Source organism: Phyllobates terribilis, unplaced genomic scaffold (genome assembly GCF_046119375.1).
Source record: "Phyllobates terribilis strain yellow unplaced genomic scaffold, ASM4611937v1 Scaffold_7__3_contigs__length_470593459, whole genome shotgun sequence".
Taxonomy (NCBI): domain Eukaryota; kingdom Metazoa; phylum Chordata; class Amphibia; order Anura; family Dendrobatidae; genus Phyllobates; species Phyllobates terribilis.
The window spans coordinates 301,667,304-301,687,218 of record NW_027362767.1 but is presented as its reverse complement, the minus strand read 5'-3'; the positions used below and the strand labels follow the sequence as shown (position 1 = coordinate 301,687,218).

The 19,915-nt window shown below is 46.8% G+C and overlaps 1 protein-coding gene across 2 annotated transcripts in view; it reads left to right on the top strand.

The window, feature by feature from the left end:
• The window catches only part of ATP1B4 (ATPase Na+/K+ transporting family member beta 4), a 127,036-nt gene that overhangs the window by 11,377 nt on the left and 95,744 nt on the right, over positions 1-19,915 (top strand). Inside the window, exon 2 of one of the 2 annotated variants that reach the window (XM_073641077.1) lies at positions 4,037-4,094. In XM_073641077.1, the coding sequence (XP_073497178.1) occupies positions 4,038-4,094 (57 nt within the window). In that variant the 5' untranslated portion in view covers position 4,037. Of the gene's footprint in view, positions 1-4,036; positions 4,095-6,673; positions 6,821-19,915 lie in introns of those variants that run through there. The other variant, XM_073641078.1, reaches the window with a different exon arrangement.

Here is a 19,915-nt window from a genome sequence, read left to right as displayed (position 1 = left end):
ATCGCGTGTTATTCCACTTTTTGTTTGGCGGTATGGTGATAAAGCATTGTTTTTTGCTTCGTTTTTTTTTTTTTTTTTTTACCGTGTTCACTGAAGGGGTTAACTAGTGGGACAGTTTTATAGGTCAGGTTGTTCCGGACGCGGCGATACCAAATATGTGTACTTTTATTGTTTTTTTTTTATTTTTTTTATAATAATATTTATTGATGGGTACATTATATTTTTATTTTTGGTGTATTATTTTTTTTAGTTTTTTATAATATTTTTGCACATTTTTTTTTTTTTTCCACTTTCACACAGTTTATACACTTTATTACTTTGTCCCACTCTGGGACTTTCACTTTTTTTTTTCTGATCGCCTGCATGGCACAGGAATGGAGCACCATCCCTATGCCATGAAGGCTGTCAGAAGTGCACAGTGTGAAGATTGCTTGGAGATGCACTGCGCATGTCCAAGCAATCTTCCTGCTCTCTGGTGACCCGGATGTTGTCATGACGACATCGGGTCGTCATGGCAACACCCGGGAAGCCTTTGCAGACTGCGCTGAAAGCCGGAAGAGGAGGTGAGTATCGCCGATCACCTCCCCTTGCCCCCGCAATGCCGCGATTGACTTCGATCGCAGCATCGCGGGGGTTAATGTGCTGGGTGCGGTGCAGGACCACTCCCTGCACATAGTACCGGGTGTCAGCTGTGACAATCAGCTGACACCCGGCGGCGATCGCGCCCGCACAGCCTGTGTGCGCGCGCGATCGCCATGACGTACTAATACGGGTCTGGGTATTAAGTCCCAGGGCACAGACGCGTATTAGTACGTCAGATGTCAGTAAGGGGTTAAGGGATTGATCCCACCTAGATATCATCTCTCCATAGTATAGCTGGTTTTGTTGCTTCTACCAGAGGTTTAACTTGGGTTCCTCACCAATTTTGGGCTCTGAGACACCCTGTCGGAGTGCTGTACTCAGCTCTACCATAAACAATGAATGAAGCAGTAGATCACATGCGCAGCCAATGCTCCATTCCATCAGGGCACTTCAGAGCCCCTCTCCGGGGTCATGGGCATCCAAGCCGTCGTACTCGACAGCAGGTGTACGCCCAGCACCTCTTGAAAGGTGATAACATGTTAAAATGGGAATAACCCTTTAAGTTGCCGTCCCCCTGTCCTTTTCGCACCCCATATACATGTACACTTGGCTAAGCTGTGTGTACATGTGTTCTCAAAGTGGGAAAGACCATTGCCAGATTTCTCCAGTGAAAACAAAAAGGTTGGGTATATTATTCAACATGCCTGACACTTCTTTTCCCCAATATCTCAGGGAGGGTGAGGACATCCCCATATAGAATAGATGGTGGGCTGGTACCACTAACATTGTTGGGTTTGGCAGCATTCATCTAATGCAGGGATGTAAAACTCAAACACACAGAGGGCCAAAATGGAAAACTTGGACAAAGTCGCGGTCCAACTAGTATACAGTATTATGGGCCCGACATAGTGCTCCTCCATACAGAATAATGGGCACCACATAGTCCTCCATACAGTATAATGGGCACCACATAGTCCTCCATACTGTGTTATAGGTCCCACATAGTCCTCCATACAGAATAATGGCCCCACATAGTCCTCCATACAGAATAATGGGCCCACATAGTCCTCCATACAGAATAATGGCCCCACATAGTCCTGCATACAGTATAATAAGCACCACATAGTCCTCCATACAGAATAATGGGCCCCACATATTCCTTCACACAGAATAATGGGTCCCACATAGTCCTCCATACAGAATAATGGCCCCACATAGTCCTCGATACAGTATAATAAGCACCACATAGCCCTCCATACAGAATAATGGGCCCCACATAGTGCTCCATACAGAATAATGGTCCCACATAGTCCTCCATACAGAATAATGGACCTCACATAGTCCTCCATACAGAATAATGGACCTTACATAGTCCTCCATACAGAATAATGGCCCCACATAGTCCTCCATACAGAATAATGGCCCCACATAGTCCTCCATACAGTATAATAAGCACCACATAGTCCTCCATACAGAATAATGGACCTCACATAGTCCTCCATACAGAATAATGGACCTCACATAGTCCTCCATACAGAATAAGGCCCCATATAGTCTTCCATACAGAATAATGGACCTCACATAGTCCTCCATACAGAATAATGGCCCACATAGTCCTCCATGCAGAATAATGGCCCCATACAGTCCTCCATACAGAATAATGTGCCCACATAGTCCTCCATACAGTATAATAAGCACAACATAGTCCTCCATACAGAATAATGGACCTCACATAGTCCTCCATACAGAATAATGGCCCCACATAGTCCTCCATACAGAATAATGGGCCCCATACAGTCCTCCATACAGAATAATGTGCCCACATAGTCCTCCATACAGTATAATAAGCACCACATAGTCCTCCATACAGAATAATGTGCCCACATAGTCCTCCATACAGAATAATGGGCCCCATACAGTCCTCCATACAGAATAATGTGCCCACATAGTCCTCCATACAGTATAATAAGCACTACATAGTCCTCCATACAGAATAATGGGCCCCACATAGTCCTCCATACAGAATAATGTGCCCACATAGTCCTCCATACAGAATAATGGGCCCCATACAGTCCTCCATACAGAATAATGTGCCCACATAGTCCTCCATACAGTATAATAAGCACCACATAGTCCTCCATACAGAATAATGGGCCCCACATAGTCCTCCATACAGAATAATGTGCCCACATAGTCCTCCATACAGAATAATGGCCCCACATAGTCCTCCATACAGTATAATACGCACCACATAGTCCTCCATACAGAATAATGGACCTCACATAGTCCTTCATACAGTATAATGAGCCCCACATAGTCCTCCATACAGAATAATGGGCCCTAATAGTCCTCCATACAGAATAATGGGCCCCACATAGTCCTCCATACAGTATAATGGCCCCACATAGTCCTCCATACAGAATAATGGGCCCCACATAGTCCTCCATACAGAATGATGGGCCCACATAGTCCTCCATGTAGAATAATGGCCCCACATAGTCCTCCATACAGAATAATGGGCCCACATAGTCGTCCATACAGAATAATGGGCCCACATAGTCCTCCATGTAGAATAATGGCCCCACATAGTCCTCCATACAGAATAATGGGCCCACATAGTGCTCCATACAGAATAATGGGCCCACATAGTCCTCCATACAGAATAATGGGCCCACATAGTCCTCCATACAGAATAATGGGCCCACATAGTCCTCCATACTGAATAATGGGCCCCACATAGTCCTCCATACAGAATAATGGGCCCACATAGTGCTCCATACAGAATAATGGGCCCACATAGTCCTCCATACAGAATAATGGCCCCACATAGTCCTCCATACAGAATAATGGGCCCACATAGTCCTCCATACAGAATAATGGGCCCACATAGTGCTCCATACAGAATAATGGGCCCACATAGTCCTCCATACAGAATAATGGGCCCACATAGTCCTCCATACAGAATAATGGGCCCACATAGTCCTCCATACTGAATAATGGGCCCCACATAGCCCTCCATACAGAATAATGGGCCCACATAGTCCGCCATACTGAATAATGGGCCCCACATAGGGATGATGGTTCTAGAGTCACAGGCCAAATATAATCACCTTGTTGGCCAGATTTGGCCCACATGCCAGAGTTTGACATGTATGATCGAATGTGTTTAGAGGCCTTTATTTTATTGAACCAAAATGCTGACACTTCTAGATTGAGCACAGATGGTAGATGGTAGACATTACATGGTAAGACAAGCATGAAAGCGTGATCATGGGATTACAAATAGCTGACAATGTAGAAACTGTTTCCAGGCTCTTTCTTCTATTGTACAATAAGCCTAGGTCTTGATCAGGTATTGTACAATAAGCCTAGGTCTTGATCAGGATGTACATTTTACAATGTGAATGATTCCCTATGACTTCACGATCTATCACTTTTCTCTATTATTTTCCAGTATGGAAATTAATTCTGTGCCCCCTACAGACCAACACGGGAACTATCATCATTCAACGGTAAGTGCTGATAACAGTAGGACTACTACCGCTCAGGCCGTCACTATTTTAATGCCTTCCATCAGATCGATGGCAGTGATAAGCTTAGTCTACGTTCCCACATTGTGTATTTAGTGAGTTTTTCATGTTGCAGGTTTTCTGCTGCATTTCTGCATCTATTATGTAAATTAGGTTACTTGTGTTTTTTCATTTTTTAGTGCGTTTTTTACGTACATTTTTATCGTATTTTTGACGCTGCGGTTTTTTGGCTCTTTTTGGTATGTTGTGTTTTAAATAAAGCTGCTTTTTTTTAGAACTCCTTGGTGTTTGGCTTTGACAAATCTTTATTAATAAAGGCATGTGTGGAAGAGGCCACGTTCACACAAGTATTTGGTGAGATTTTTACCTCAGTATTTTTAAGCCAAAGCGAGTATTGGAACAATCAGAGGAAAAGTATAATAGAAACACGTCACCACTTCTGTATTTATCACCCACTCCTGGTTTTGGCTTACAAAGACTGATGGAAAATACCGACCAAATACTGAATGTGTGCACGTGGCCTTAGGGTATGTGCACACGATCCGGACAGGCAGCGCTTTGGACGCAGTATACTTTATGCTACGTCCAAAGTGCTGTGTTATATGAACGCAGGTGAATCCGTATGTGTTAATTGAACCATGCGAATTCACCACATTCAATACATTGTACTGATCTAATTTCTCTTGAGGAGATTAGCGTCTCCTCAAGAGAAATTGACATGCTACTGTCTGGAAAGACGCGCCGCATGTCCATGTCTACGGGTGATCCGCAGGTGCATTGAGACGCATAGTGGACATGGGATTTCTACAAACCCATCCACTGTGCTGTAACATCAGGCCGCTGTGGGGTTGACGCTACATAAGTCCACAGTGTCAAACCCACAGCGGTTCCTGACTGTGTGCACATACCCTAACATGGGTTTTTACTTGCGGGTTTTCTGCCTCCATTGCAATTCTATGAGGAAAATCCGCACATAAAACATAACGTACTAGTAAGGGTATGTGCACATGGTCAGGAGCCGCTGCGGGTTTGATTTATGCAGCGTCAAACCCGCAGCGGCCAGTAGCTACAGCATAGTTGGTGGGATTTCTATAAATCCCATGCCCACAATGCGTCTATGTGTCTCCGTGCACCTGCGGATCACCCGCGGAACTGACATGAAGCGCGTCTTTCCAGACCGCAGCATGTCAATTTCTCCTGCGGGCTTTCCCCATAGACCTAACCTCTATGAGGAAAGTCCGCAGGTGAAAAAAAAAAAATTGCGCCATTCATTAGCATATTGAGCGGAAGCCACCGCCAGCCAATCCGCAGTGTCGGGACCGCAGCCAGCTCCGGTCCGTGTGCACATACCCTAAGATCAAAAGACACGCTACGGAGTAGGCATGCAGTTCCTATAAATCCCATGCAGTTTGCTACAACTGTAAGATTAATCCAAAAAATGAAACAATCAAGACTGACTAGGTGTCCTCCAATCTGTGCAAACCTATGAATATGACACATAGTCCAATATACATATCAAATATTTATTTTGTTGAAATAAAACCACATCATAATACAATATCACATAAAGGAAAAAATGCCCAGATATAATGGACATCCGGGAGTGGGCAGGTAAAATTGCAAAGGACACTAATAACACGTGGACAACTACAGGATCCACCAATCATACATATTCAAATTAAGGTGCATACAATAAAGTGCAAAGTGCAATAAATATTAGCCCAAATGGGTGTAAATACACAAGCAAACAATAAAGTGCAAGATTATTAATATCTTCCTTGTATGTATGAAAGTTATAAAGAAAAGAGTAAGTAGCAGTGGTGGCTGTGGGTCCGCCTATATAGCTGAATATATCATGTAGGTCAAAAGAAGTGTCACAATGATAAAACACTAGTGGAATGTATAATCTGGCTCTGAAGGGGCATAAAGGGGTTGTCCGGTCAAAATTGATAAGTCTGCAGTCACTTCTGAGTGGGTACGTATACATACTCCAGGGCAGAACCTGACTACACATGTATGGAGCAAGGCTGCGCCCACTGGACGGGCTCTGTCCAGGAGTATGTATAACTCATACATACCCTCCGATCCCGGCACAGAAACTGGTGAATCCCCGCAGCTTACAGTGCATGCCCTGGGGGATTAATAAATCTGCAGTCACACAGAGTGACTGCAGACTTATCAATGTAGACCGGACAACCCTTTTAAATATAATAGGTGCAGGGGTTAGAGCCTTTGGCCCATATGAAAGACCATTACTATTAAAGACCTGTGATAATTGGGGGCCCTGTTGGAACTTTTGCATTGGGGCCCTCAAGCTTGAAGCTACGCCACTGCTTAAGCCATAAATTCTATGTGAACAATGAACAGTAGGTGTATTTGCTGAATTGCCCAAACAGTCCTCCATAGTAAAATATGCATTAATTGTGTAGACTTTTTTACAGCAGTGTACCTGAACCACACCTCACTGAGAACAAGGTGTCCTGACTCGTCCAGAATCGGAATTATAATACATGACAGCCAGCAGCAGTAGGATGTATTGATTTTCTTGGATTTAATCCCAGGACATTTCTATGCTTCCATTTCACTTTTGGCGCAATGCAAAAGCTGGGCTGTGTTACTTTCACAGGACATGTGCTGGACATGGGTGCGACAGTGTTCACTGGTCAGAGTAGAGGAACAACAAGGAAGAACTCAGAGAGGCGACACTGGTAAACTTCATGCTAAGATACGCTCTTCAATTACTTTATCCCCTTAAGGATCAGGCAATTTTTTGTTTTTGCCTTTTCGTTTTTTCCTATTCATCTTCCAAGAGTCATAACTTTAATATTTTGTCATCAACATAGCCATAGGAAGGCTTGTTGTTGTTGTTTTTTTGCAGAAGTTTTAGTTTTTAAGTGGTGTGGAATTTAAAAAACAAACGCAATTTCGCTAATGTTTTTTAGGTTTTGTTTTTATGACATTCATTGGGCGGTAAAAATGTAACTTTGTTCTACTAGTCAGTATAGTCGTGAGGATATCACATTTATATAGTTCTTTTTTTGGCTTCATTGACCACTTTCTGAGAGCTACCACTTATTAGCTTTTTGGTTGATAGAGTTGTTTAATGGCTTGGTTGTTTTTTTCTGAGACTTTTTGATCACTTATTATTCTATTTTAGAGATGGAGGTGACGTGACCAAAAAACATAGATTCTGCCGTTCTGGAGTAGTAGCTTGGCAGACATGTGCCTCCGGCAGGCCCCTGGCTGCCTTGCCAACCCGTTGGCACCACCCAATCGTATTGCGGGTGGGGTGGAGGGCAATGAGCATCACAAGAGATTCTCTGTTCTTAACTTCCTAAGTACACTGTCACAGTTGACAGCGGCATCTTAGAAATTAAACTTTTGTGATCAGAGCTAAAGCAATGTTTTTAAGGGAATCTGTCAGCATGCCATTTATACTGAGAGCAGCATAATGTAGAGGCAGAGACCCTGATTACAGCAAAGTGTCACTTATTAGGCTGTATGCTGTAGTTTCAATACAATCAGTGTTTTATCAGCAGGGGATTATCACTGCAGGACTAGGTCTCACATGCAGGCCAGTCAGGATAATCTGTGTAACACCACCCCCACCACTGACCAGCATCTTACTGAGAGAGCACACAGGAAGCTGCCAATCAGGGGTGTGTTATACAGATCTCAGCTTTTTCACCACTGCTACATCTACAACAAAGAAAACAGGGATTCTATCAAAACTGCACCAAGCAGTCCGGTAAGTGACAAATCACTGGAATCAGGGTTTCTGCCCCTACATCATGCTGTGCTCGGATTACATAAAAAAAAAACTGCCGACAGATTCCCTTTATTGTCACAGAGTATAAAATGCATATGAAACTGACGCACGCTCGGAATCAGGTCTGACAAAATGTTAAAATTCCATCACAAAGATAAATCCTGGCACTGGTCAAATGTTGTAAATCCAATCCATAACTATTGGACAAGGAGACACGTAAGCAGGGACTGGGGAACAGACTGCCAGTCCACAACCATTCCAGGCTCAGATGGCAAATTCTGAAGGCCTTCCTCAAGTGTTCCTGTCTCCGCTGATGTGATTGTCTCCTCTCCCACTAAAGATTGGATTTGGAATATTTGCTGTGAATTTTCTTTTCTGATGAAACCTTAGAATTTTGTCAGATTTGACTCCAAGCTTGTGTCTGTTTTATATCTATTCTATATTCTGTATCATTAAAGACACCAATAGGAATCACCCATAAAAAGTCCGTTCCATTTCTCCTAAGCTCCCTTACAAACAAATATATTATTCTCCACCATAGCCAGGACTGTAAGTGATGCAGGTACTTAACAATATAACTGTATGGCACTCTATTTGATTGTTACAGGACTATTTCTGTTTTTACTCTGCAATGAACAGCAATACTCCAAAATAATTCGGGAGTTAGGGAGTTTAAGTGACTAAACTCTTTTACTTGACATTTTAAGGAATCACAAATATGACCTGTCTTGGTCACTTGGATTAGTGCTTATCTCATACTTCTGGTATGAAGATCAGTTTTATGGTGCTTACAATATGCTGCACATGTTCAGTGCCTTAAAAATTGGGCATAAGAGTGTAAGTTTTTTGCCCACATCCTCCAAACTAAAAGTAAACAGCCCTATGCAAGATCTTTAGTTTTTGCTGCTATAATAGACAATGTTTTTAGCCACCGGGTAGACAAAGGATATTTAAAATGAATGAATTAAGAATATATAAATTAGATTCACCAAAACAAATATCTAGCAGACAGAAGAGATGACCTGATCAATCTGCAGAAGATCGAGATCGAGTCGAATTTCCTGAAATTTCCAGCTTGATGGAAATTCAAACATTTTGAGATTCTATTTGCGGTGCACAAAAAAATTTGCCCGGCAAGATCATGAAAACATGATCTGTTGGTGGCTCTTGAGGACTGGAATTGGGGAACAGTGCTGTGGAGTGTAAGCTCTTATGGTTAGCGGTGTCCTCTGCCTTTCGTATAGAGTGTAAGCTCTTATGGTCAGCGGGGTCCTCTCTCTCTCTCCTGTAGAGTGTAAGCTCTTATGGTCAGCGGGGTCCTCTCTCTCGCCTGTAGAGTGTAAGCTCTTATGGTCAGCGGGGTCCTCTCTCGCCTGTAGAGTGTAAGCTCTTATGGTCAGCAGGGTCCTCCCTCTCTCTCCTGTAGAGTGTAAGCTCTTATGGTCAGCAGGGTCCTCTCTCTTTCGCCTGTAGAGTGTAAGCTCTTATGGTCAGCGGGGTCCTCTCTCTCTCGCCTGTAGAGTGTAAGTTTTTATGGTCAGCGGGCTCCTCTCTATCTCGCCTGTAGAGTATAAGCTCTTATGGTCAGCGGGGTCCTCTCTCTCTCGCCTGTAGAGTGTAAGTTTTTATGGTCAGCGGGCTCCTCTCTCTCTCGCCTGTAGAGTGTAAGCTCTTATGGTCAGCAGGGTCCTCTCTCTCTCGCCTGTAGAGTGTAACCTCTTATGGTCAGCGGGGTCCTCTCTCTCTCGCCTGTAGAGTGTAAGCTCTTATGGTCAGAGGGGCCCTCTCTCCCATTCTCTCTCTCCTGTACAGTATAACTTACTATGATCAGTGGGGTCCTGTCTCTCTATCCTGTAGAGAGTTAGCTCTTATGATCAGCGGTGTCCTCACTCTTTCTTCTGTAGACATTAAGCTCCTATGGTCAGCGAGGTCCTCTCTCTCCTCTCCCTCATGTGTATTTTCCAAGCAATTACAAGCTTTCGAGTATTTAGATTTGTACAAATTAAAATTTTAAAAGATCTGCTCATCTCTAGTAGACCGGTTTCATTCTCTTGCCTATCAGCGTGATTGGATTTACACATGAAGGACCTTTGGATATATTTCCCCATAAGTAACACTAGAAAAATTAAAGAACATTAAAAAAAAAACATAAAACTGCACGAAAACATTAAAAAAACACATTGAACACATGAAAAATACACAAATGCATGAAAAACACACAGTGTACGAAAACAGAAATAAAGCCTTTTAAAAATGGACAAAAATGTGAAAGCACAAATGAAATTTCACAATAATGTATAAAATGCATAAAAACACATGAATAACGCACAAGAAACACACAAGAATGCCAAGAATATAACACATGAAAAATACACAAAAACACAAGTATAAAACGCATAAAATGTATGAGAACACACAAAAACTTATGTAAAACATACAATGCACGTGACAATGTACAACACAAAAAAACTCATGAAAAATGCACAAAATCAAGAAAAAGAGAAGGAATAATAGTAAAAAAACACCTATCATTAGAAATATGCTAAATCATTTTTCAAATTTAAACCTCTAGGATAATGTATTTCAAAGAGCAACCTGAATGCCTCATGTCTGAGTAGACATTTCCTCCAATCTGCACATCTTGTAAGTTTTTTGACTTGTTCAGTTACCTTAAAGGGGTTGGCCATTACCTTACATTTCCCTTTCATTTGAACTAACTGCCATAGATAAGTGTAGCGCCCCGAGGGTTCGGTTGCTACAGGGGTATTGCACCTCAACCAGAGGTGTGATATTCCACTCCCAGGTAAGGATGGAGAGTGGACCAGGGCTCAGTTAGCGGCATACACACACACACACACACACACACACACACACACTCACCCCATTTCCAGGTACAGCTCGACGGTGCTCCCATTTTATGCAGGCACAACTGACCATGTGACCAACATTAAAAATTAATATAAAACATAATTAAAATAAGACTCCCTGAGGAAGCGAGGAGCGAAACGACGTTGGAGTGGTGTGAGGGGGCTGGGGTATGTTCACGTAGCATTTTTTCTATATTTATGTAGTCCCCCATGTGTGGATTCATTACATGAATCGCTTAGGATTTCCCCATTAATGAGAGCCTGCCTATGGCAGGAATTTAAGCAAATGTATGGTAGCTGATCTTCCCTGAATGGATATGCTGTGATGAATTAAATTATATTTTTCTTTTTATTTATTGCACAAGCACTTTATTCTTAATGATATATGCATGGTATATATATTATTGTCATCACATTGCCACTCTTTAGTGATTACACATGTCTTATTTATAATAGTGTGGGATTCCTTTGGGCTATTAAATGTGCTTTTCTATATATGGCGGTATTTATAGTAATAATTTAACACATATTGTTCTGCTATTATTATATTTACTTAATCTTTCCAAGTTTGGATAATAATTATTGATTATCAATATATTTTTTGCACTAGCACTTTATTTTTTACATTCTTGGTATATATTGACACTATACCACCATATCTAGATGAGTATGTTTGTTGAAACGGTGATTAGGAATAATTTACCTAGTAATTGAATCTATATATACTTTTCTTTTATGTGGTTGATTCATCTGACTACATTTATTGTGAGCATCCCCCTTCCCCCTCTTGAGTCTTATTTTAATTATGTTTTATATTAATTTTTAATGTTGGTCTTGTTGTCTGTTTTTATTTTTTCATGTATTCAATAAAAATTATGTGTTAATAATTGTCTAAATTGTAGTTCTTTATACCTCTTTGTTGGTCTACTTTGTATGGTTTGAGGTATTTGGTTATATACTTCTTTGAAACATGTGGTATTTCCTTCTTCTATAGGATCTATACAACTGACCATGTCCCTGGCTGGAGTGGGGAGGGGGGAGAGAACCCAATGGTGTAGGAGCAAAAGGGGACAGTTTCTGGAGCATAGGAAGGAGCTTATTGGGTGTTGGTCACCTGAGCTCAGAAACAGGTGGGAGGACGTGCTGTGGTTTACCAGGGGGGAATGTAGCGCCCCGAGGGTTCGGTTGCTACAGGGGTATTGCACCTCAACCAGAGGTGTGATATTCCACTCCCAGGTAAGGATGGAGTGTGGACCAGGGCTCAGTTAGCTGCATACACACACACACACACACTCACCCCATTTCCGGGGGGCAGCTCGACGGTGCTCCCATTTTATGCAGGCACAACTGACCATATCCCTGGCTGGAGTGGGGAGGGGGGAGAGAACCCAGTGGTGTAGGAGCAAAAGGGGACGGTTTCTGGAGCATAGGAAAGAGCTCATTGGGTGCAGGTCACCTGAGCTCAGACAAAGAGAAGCAGAGAAAAGGTGGGAGCCATCTTAGTTCAGTGGTCAGTACAGTAGAGAGGTGACAGGGAGCTGATGCTCTGTAGGAGCTCTGCTCAGAAGGCAGGCCTAGAGAAAAGGCCGGGGCCAGAGAGGAGAAGAAGAGAAGGAGAAGGAAGGAAAGAGGAGAGACAGAGGAGTAGAAAGGCTCCAGAAACAAGAAGGCAGAAGGGACCCTAAGAGAGCAGAACGGACAGCAACCGTTGCAAGCCCGAGTTATATCGGGTGAAGGGTCAGGCCGTGGAAGGGTACCGGATTCCCAAGTTGGTGGAGGTAAATCATCCCTCAGCCAAGAACTGGAGGTCATGATCATTTATTGGTGCGACCCCTTGCTACACCCGCTAGGAAGGCACCACATAGGGTCAGGGAAACTGGCGCCAAGTTTTACCAGAGAAGGCCCGAGGCAGCCGGACAGAAGCGTGGTCACTGGTGGGGCACGAGAGGCCAGAGAAAGGATAGAAGGGGGTCCTGTGCCACACTCCTGAGTTGCCTGGGGGTTAACGGAGCCCCTCACCTGGTGGACGCAGCACGGCTTGGGCAGTCATTGCTGATTGAAGTGACTTGGATATCAACTGTGAGTAAAAACCCTAGACTACACCATTGGACTCAGTGTGATCTTTGCTGCGCCTGCACCATCACCCCCAGCATCCACCTACACTGCCCTGAGGCTACACTCTTTCCGTGGGGAGTTATGATACCCCTGTGCCGCACACGAACACCAGCCTCAGCGGTCTGCCTTGCAGCGACGGTTATCTCTGACCGCAATCCACGGGTGGCGTAGTCGGACATTCAAAACACTTATAAATAGACTGCCACCATTTGGTCTGACCACCCTGAGCCACGGGAACGGGTTGCCACTACTACCCCCAGCATCGTACAGAAGCCCGGTTCCGGGTACCCCACAGCCCAGGGGGCGAGTCAGCTTTGGCGTAGTCGGCAGGATTGTGACCAACCCGCCACAAACGGGTATTGCGTGCCTGAAAAGAGACTGTTTCACTGTATTGAAAATGGCGCCCAACCCGGCAGAACGGACGCCATAATGTGCGTGCCAAAAGACAACAGGAAGCCACCTCCCATCGTGGGCCAGGTCTCAGAATGGCGCCAAAGAAGGAGCCCACCCCCAACAGACATGAGTGCGGCTGTAGAGATGTCCATCAACGTGGGGGGGCTGCCCCTGAGAGTGATTGTCAGCAGATTGCCCCAAGACCACCGCCAATGGGGGCGGAAAGAGAAGAAAACTGTGGGGCAGGGTGTGGTCTGGATGAGTCTCACCAGACCGCACCCGGAGATGGAGAGAGGAACCAGCTCCAGCACCCTGGCGAGTGGCCTGCTGCAGGCCGAGTCCCCGTACAGCCTAACGGAGTTGATGGCTCAGCTCCCCGCAGAAGACCCTGAGTTCATGCAGACTGCGCTGGAGGAGTTGGACCGGAGGATGGTCCGGGCGCAGAGGGAAGTCATCGCTGGATGGAGGGAGGAGATGGCCCGGCGGGTCGCGACCCGGCAGCAAGAGACGCTGCCAGCACCCGGCAGTGCGCCTGCCCCCCAGGACAGAGAGGGGAGACCGGAGGCTGAGAGCAGCGCTGCCGCAGAGGCAGGTAAGGAAGACACCCCTGCCCCGGGTCCTGACACCGAAGGCTTACCCCTGGATCCCGCCGCGGAGCCAGAAGTCCTGGGAGTCGCTGCAGCTTCCACGCTCCCGCCGCAAACACCTGGGCCGCAAGCCGCGAAGACAGCCGCTGAACCACGCCCCCCGTCGTGCCCCCTGACCCCGGACGTGACCAAGAGCAGCCCGCCTCAGGCCTGGTCGCAAGGCCTGGTGCCCTCAAGCGCCTGTCGCCCGTTGGTGCCCCCGGTCTCGAAACCACCACCCCTGGGCGCGGACCTGTATGCCCAACTAACCGGTCCGGATGGAGAGCCAGTCCCCGTACCGGAGGGATGGGTTCACCCCAGTCTGCGGAAAAACCTGCCCGCAAAGGCCGAGGCCCCGCTCGCTCCGCTCTTGCCCTTACCACAGCCAGTCGCCATCTCTCAGCTCCCGGAGGAAGAGGTCCAGGTAGGATGGGACCAAACCGGGGAGGATGTGATGGGGTTTGCCCAGGAGACACGGACGGCCGCAGTCCGCAGGCGGGAGATCTGTGAGCAGCTTGCGAAGGAGGAGCGGGCACGGCGCCGGAAGAGGGAGCAGCTGCAGGCCCAGAGCCCGGAGCAGAAGATGCGCGTCCGGCGAGACCCCCAGGCTGCGCGAGGTCCCAGAATCATCGGGACCGTAGTCAAGTTCCAGCAGGAGCAGGAATGGGGTTTCATCCGAGACCCGACCACAGACACGGATGTGTTCGTTACACGGAGAGACGTGGAGAGCCACCTGCCAGAAGGCCACCCAGAACGGGATCTGTTCCCGGGAGACTTGGTGTCCTACACCCGACACAGAGGCCTAAAAGGGTGGTATGCCCTCAACATCCAGAGGGTGGAGGAGGAGCAGTACCAGGAGTATTGTTGCCCAGAGGACCCGGACGGGTCTGGAGAGTATGAGGAGGAAGAAGGAGCATCAGGAGGATACCGCTACTGATGAGCGGCAACGAGCAAGTGTGAGTAGTTACCCGACAGGGTACAAGGAACTATTTTTGTTGCCCCCGTTGGGACTGTTGCCCGTTCAAAGTTAACCCCCAAGTTACCTGGCTGAGCCATTCCCCTTTCCCATCCGGCTGAGAACTGGGAGCGGCCAACCCCTGTAAATAGTTGCGCTTCTTAAAGCTCCCCCTATTGGTTTTATAAAAGTACTGCAACGTCTACCTCTGGACAAAAACTCGTTTGGCGTGGCCGAAGATGTGGTCCAACTACCGGATCACCTATGCCCTGCAGCCACGCCCAGGGCCTACGTTGAGGGTTTACGAGCGAGTCCCTCATGTTTGAAAGTTTGCTGAAGTCTTGCACCTTATTGAAAAAAAATGGACACCTGGTCTCAAGTTGCACAGTGGACAGTGAAGAAGAGAATTTACTTAAAAAAAAAAAAATCTTTTACCTGAAAAGTTTTATATGCTGCTAAAAGAGTTACATAATAGTGAAAATGTTTTATATAATGTCTAGTAAAGAAAAGTGTTGGAAAAGAGAAAGTGTTTCCCATAAAGGGAGTTGCATAATGTCGGCCGTTTTCTAATGTAAAAAGTTTTGAAAAAGTTTTGCATGTCTTGCATGTTTTTGAATTGTCTTTTGCTCTGTTCCAGCCCGAGCACGTGCTGTGGTTTACCAGGGGGGATTGTAGCGCCCCGAGGGTTCGGTTGCTACAGGGGTATTGCACCTCAACCAGAGGTGTGATATTCCACTCCCAGGTAAGGATGGAGTGTGGACCAGGGCTCAGTTAGCTGCATACACACACACACACACACTCACCCCATTTCCGGGGGGCAGCTCGACGGTGCTCCTATTTTATGCAGGCACAACTGACCATGTCCCTGGCTGGAGTGGGGAGGGGGGAGAGAACCCAGTGGTGTAGGAGCAAAAGGGGACGGTTTCTGGAGCATAGGAAAGAGCTCATTGGGTGCAGGTCACCTGAGCTCAGACAAAGAGAAGCAGAGAAAAGGTGGGAGCCATCTTAGTTCAGTGGTCAGTACAGTAGAGAGGTGACAGGGAGCAGATGCTCTGTAGGAGCTCTGCTCAGAAGGCAGGCCTAGAGAAAAGGCCGGGGCCAGAGAGGAGAAGAAGAGAAGGAGAAGGAAGGAAAGAGGAGAGACAGAGGAGTAGAAAGGCTCCAGAAACAAGAAGGCAGAAGGGACCCTAAGAGAGCAGAACGGACAGCAACCGTTGCAAGCCCGCGTTATATCGGGTGAAGGGTCAGGCCGTGGAAGGGTACCGGATTCCCAAGTTGGTGGAGGTAAATCATCCCTCAGCCAAGAACCGGAGGTCGTGATCATTTATTGGTGCGACCCCTTGCTACACCCGCTAGGAAGGCACCACATAGGGTCAGGGAAACTGGCGCCAAGTTTTACCAGAGAAGGCCCGAGGCAGCCGGACAGAAGCGTGGTCACTGGTGGGGCACGAGAGGCCAGAGAAAGGATAGAAGGGGGTCCTGTGCCACACTCCTGAGTTGCCTGGGGGTTAACTGAGCCCCTCACCTGGTGGACGCAGCACGGCTTGGGCAGTCATTGCTGACAGAAGTGACTTGGATATCAACTGTGAGTAAAAACCCTGGACTGCACCATTGGACTCAGTGTGATCTTTGCTGCACCTGCACCATCACCCCCAGCATCCACCTACACTGCCCTGAGGCTACACTCTTCCCGTGGGGAGTTATCCTACCCCTGTGCTGCACACCAACACCAGCCTCAGCGGTCTGCCTTGCAGCGGCGGTTATCTCTGACCGCAATCCACGGGTGGCGTAGTCGGACATTCAAAACACTTAAAAATAGATTGCCACCATTTGGTCTGACCACCCTGAGCCACGGGATCGGGTTGCCACTACTACCCCCAGCATCGTACAGAAGCCCGGTTCCGGGTACCCCACAGCCCAGGGGGCGAGTCATAAGCATTTAACTAAATACTTTGCTTTTGCAAACCTTGCTGTAACCTAAACTGTTCATATGGCCACAGGGCATGGGCGTACCCAGGATCAAAACTAGGGGGGGGCAAGCCATGGTCACAGATACCGAAGAGAAATATATATATAGTACAATGCAAAGATTTCACTTCTTACATTACATGAGATATATCTATTGTAAATTCCACAAAACCGGCGAATCGCTCCACACAGTATACTGGCCCCCATAAAATGCTCCATATAGGATACTGGTCCCCATATAACGCTCCATACAGGATACTGGCCCCCATATAACGCTCCATACAGAATACTGGCCCCCATATAACGCTCCATACAGAATACTGGCCCCCATATAACGCTCCATACAGGATACTGGCCCCCATATAATGCTCCATACAGAATACTGGCCCCCATATAACGCTCCATACAGGATACTGGCCCCCATATAACGCTCCATACAGGATACTGGCCCCCATATAATGCTCCATACAGAATACTGGCCCTCATATAACGCTCCATACAGGATACTGGCCCCCATATAACGCTCCATACAGGATACTGGTCCCCATATAATGCTTCATACAGAATACTAGCCCCCATATAATGCTCCATACAGAATACTGGCCCCCATATAACGCTCCATACAGGATACTGGCCCCCATATAATGCTCCATACAGAATACTGGCCCCCATATAACACTCCATACAGGATACTGGCCCCCATATAGCGCTCCATACGGAATAATGGCCCCCATATTACGCTCCATACAGGATACTGGCCCCCATATAACGCTCCATACAGAATACTGGCCCCATATAACGCTCCATGCAGGATACTGGCCCCCATATAACGCTCCATGCAGGATACTGACCCCCATATAACGCTCCATGCAGGATACTGGCCCCCATATAACGCTCCATGCAGGCTGTTCCCCACACATAATGCCTCATGCAGGCTGTTCCCCCCTCACAAAATGCCCCACGCAGGCTGTTCCCCCCACATAATGCCCCACGCAGGCTGTTCCCCCACATAATGCCCCATGCAGGCTGTTCCCCCCCCATATAATGCCCCATGTAGGATGTCACCCACCCTTATAATGCCCCATGCAGGATGACACACACCCCCCTTCCTTATAATGTCCCATGCAGGATGTCACACCCCAACTTCCTTATAATGCCCCATGCAGGATGTCACCCCCCCCCCTTATAATGCCCCAAGCAGGATGTCACCCCCCCCTTATAATGCCCCATGTAGGATGTCACACACACCCACCTCACCCCCTTCCTTATACTGCCACAGGCCTCCATATAATAACAAAAAAAAAATCAAATACTCACCTCATGTCTCACCTGCTGCCGCTGCTCTGCACTCCAGCGTCGCCGGCCTCATCCCGCTCTGCGCTGTGACTGCTCAGGAGAGAGCGCGGTGTACAGACGTCACCGCGCCCTCTGACCTGAGAAGTCCCAGTGCAGCAGCCGCGGAGGATGCAGGAGCTGCTGCGGAGGCACGGGGAGGGGTAAGTATTGTGCTGGGTGCCGGGGCCCTGAGCAAGCGGGGGGAAGCGGGCGCTGACATCGCTCTCCTCAGCTCACGGGTCCCATAGCGCGCCGGGTGCTGACGCCGGCCCTGATGTGCGGCGTGCGTACATGCTTCTAGGGGGGGGGGGCAGCTGCCCCCCCCTGCCCCACGGTGGGTACGCCCATGCCACAGGGTCTTTGGCTGAGAACCTTCTGCTTCCTGTGATATCAACAGGTGGATATGGCAGAAGAAAGGTGTATAGATATCCACGCTCCTCCGTATGAAAAGATGATCTGGTGATCAAAGAGTTAATGGAAATATTTTTTACTAATAAACTACATTCATACGCGTTTCACTGACGTCCTGTCCGCTTCCTCAGTGAGTAGCTGATACACAGATGTTCCTAGTATCCCTTATATACAGGCAATCAAGAGAAAAAAAATTGTGCCAAGGCACCAATTCGTCGCATTTGGTATAAAAGCAAATCGATATACAGTCATGGCCAAAAGTATTGAGAATGAGACAAATAGTAATTTTTCCAAAGTTTACTGCTTTATTTTTTGTAATGGCAATTTGCATATACTCCTGAATGTCAAAGAGTGATCAGCTTAACAGCAATTACTGTACTTGCAAAGTCAATATTTGCCCAGAAAATGAACTTTAACCCCCAAAACACATTTCAACATCATTGCAGTCCTGCCTTAAAAGGAGCAGCTAACATCGTTTTAGTGATTGATCCATTAACACAGGTGTGGGTGTTGATGAGGACAGGGCTGGCGATCAATCAGTCATGATTAAGTAAGAATGACATCACTGGACACTTTAAAAGGAGGCTGGTTCTTGGTATCATTGTTTCTCTTCAGTTAACCATGGTTATCTCTAAAGAAACACGTGCAGCCATCATTGCACTGCACAAAAATGGCCTAACAGGGAAGAGTATCGCAGCTACAAAGATTGCACCTCAGTCAACAATCTATCGCATCATCAAGAACTTCAAGTAGAGAGCTTCTATTGTTGTCAAAAAGGCTCCAGGGCGCCCAAGAAAGACCAGCAAGCGCCAGGACCGTATCTTAAAACTGTTTCAGCTGCGGGATCGGACTACCAGCAGTGCCGAGCTTGCTCAGGAATGGCAGCAGGCTGGTGTGAGTGCTTCTGCACGCACTGTGAGGCGGAGACTCTTTGAGCAAGGGCTGGTTTCAAGGAGGGCAGCAAAGAAGCCACTTCTCTCCAGAAAAAACATCAGGGACCAACTGATATTCTGCAAAAGGTACAGGGAGTGGACTGCTGAGGACTGGGGCAAAGTCATTTTCTCTGATGAATACCCTTTTCAATTGTTTGAGACATCTGGAAAACAGCTTATTCGGAGAAGAAGAGGTGAGCGCTACCACCAGTCTTGTCTCATGCCAACTGTAAAGCATCCTGAAACCATTCATGTGTGGGGTTGCTTCTCAGCCAAGGGAATCGACTCACTCACAGTCTTGCCTAAAAACACAGCCATGAATAAAGAATGGTACCAGAATGTCCTCCAAGAGCAACTTCTCCCAACCGTCAAAGAGCAGTTTGGCGCCCAACAATGCCTTTTCCAGCATGATGGAGCACCTTGCCATAAAGC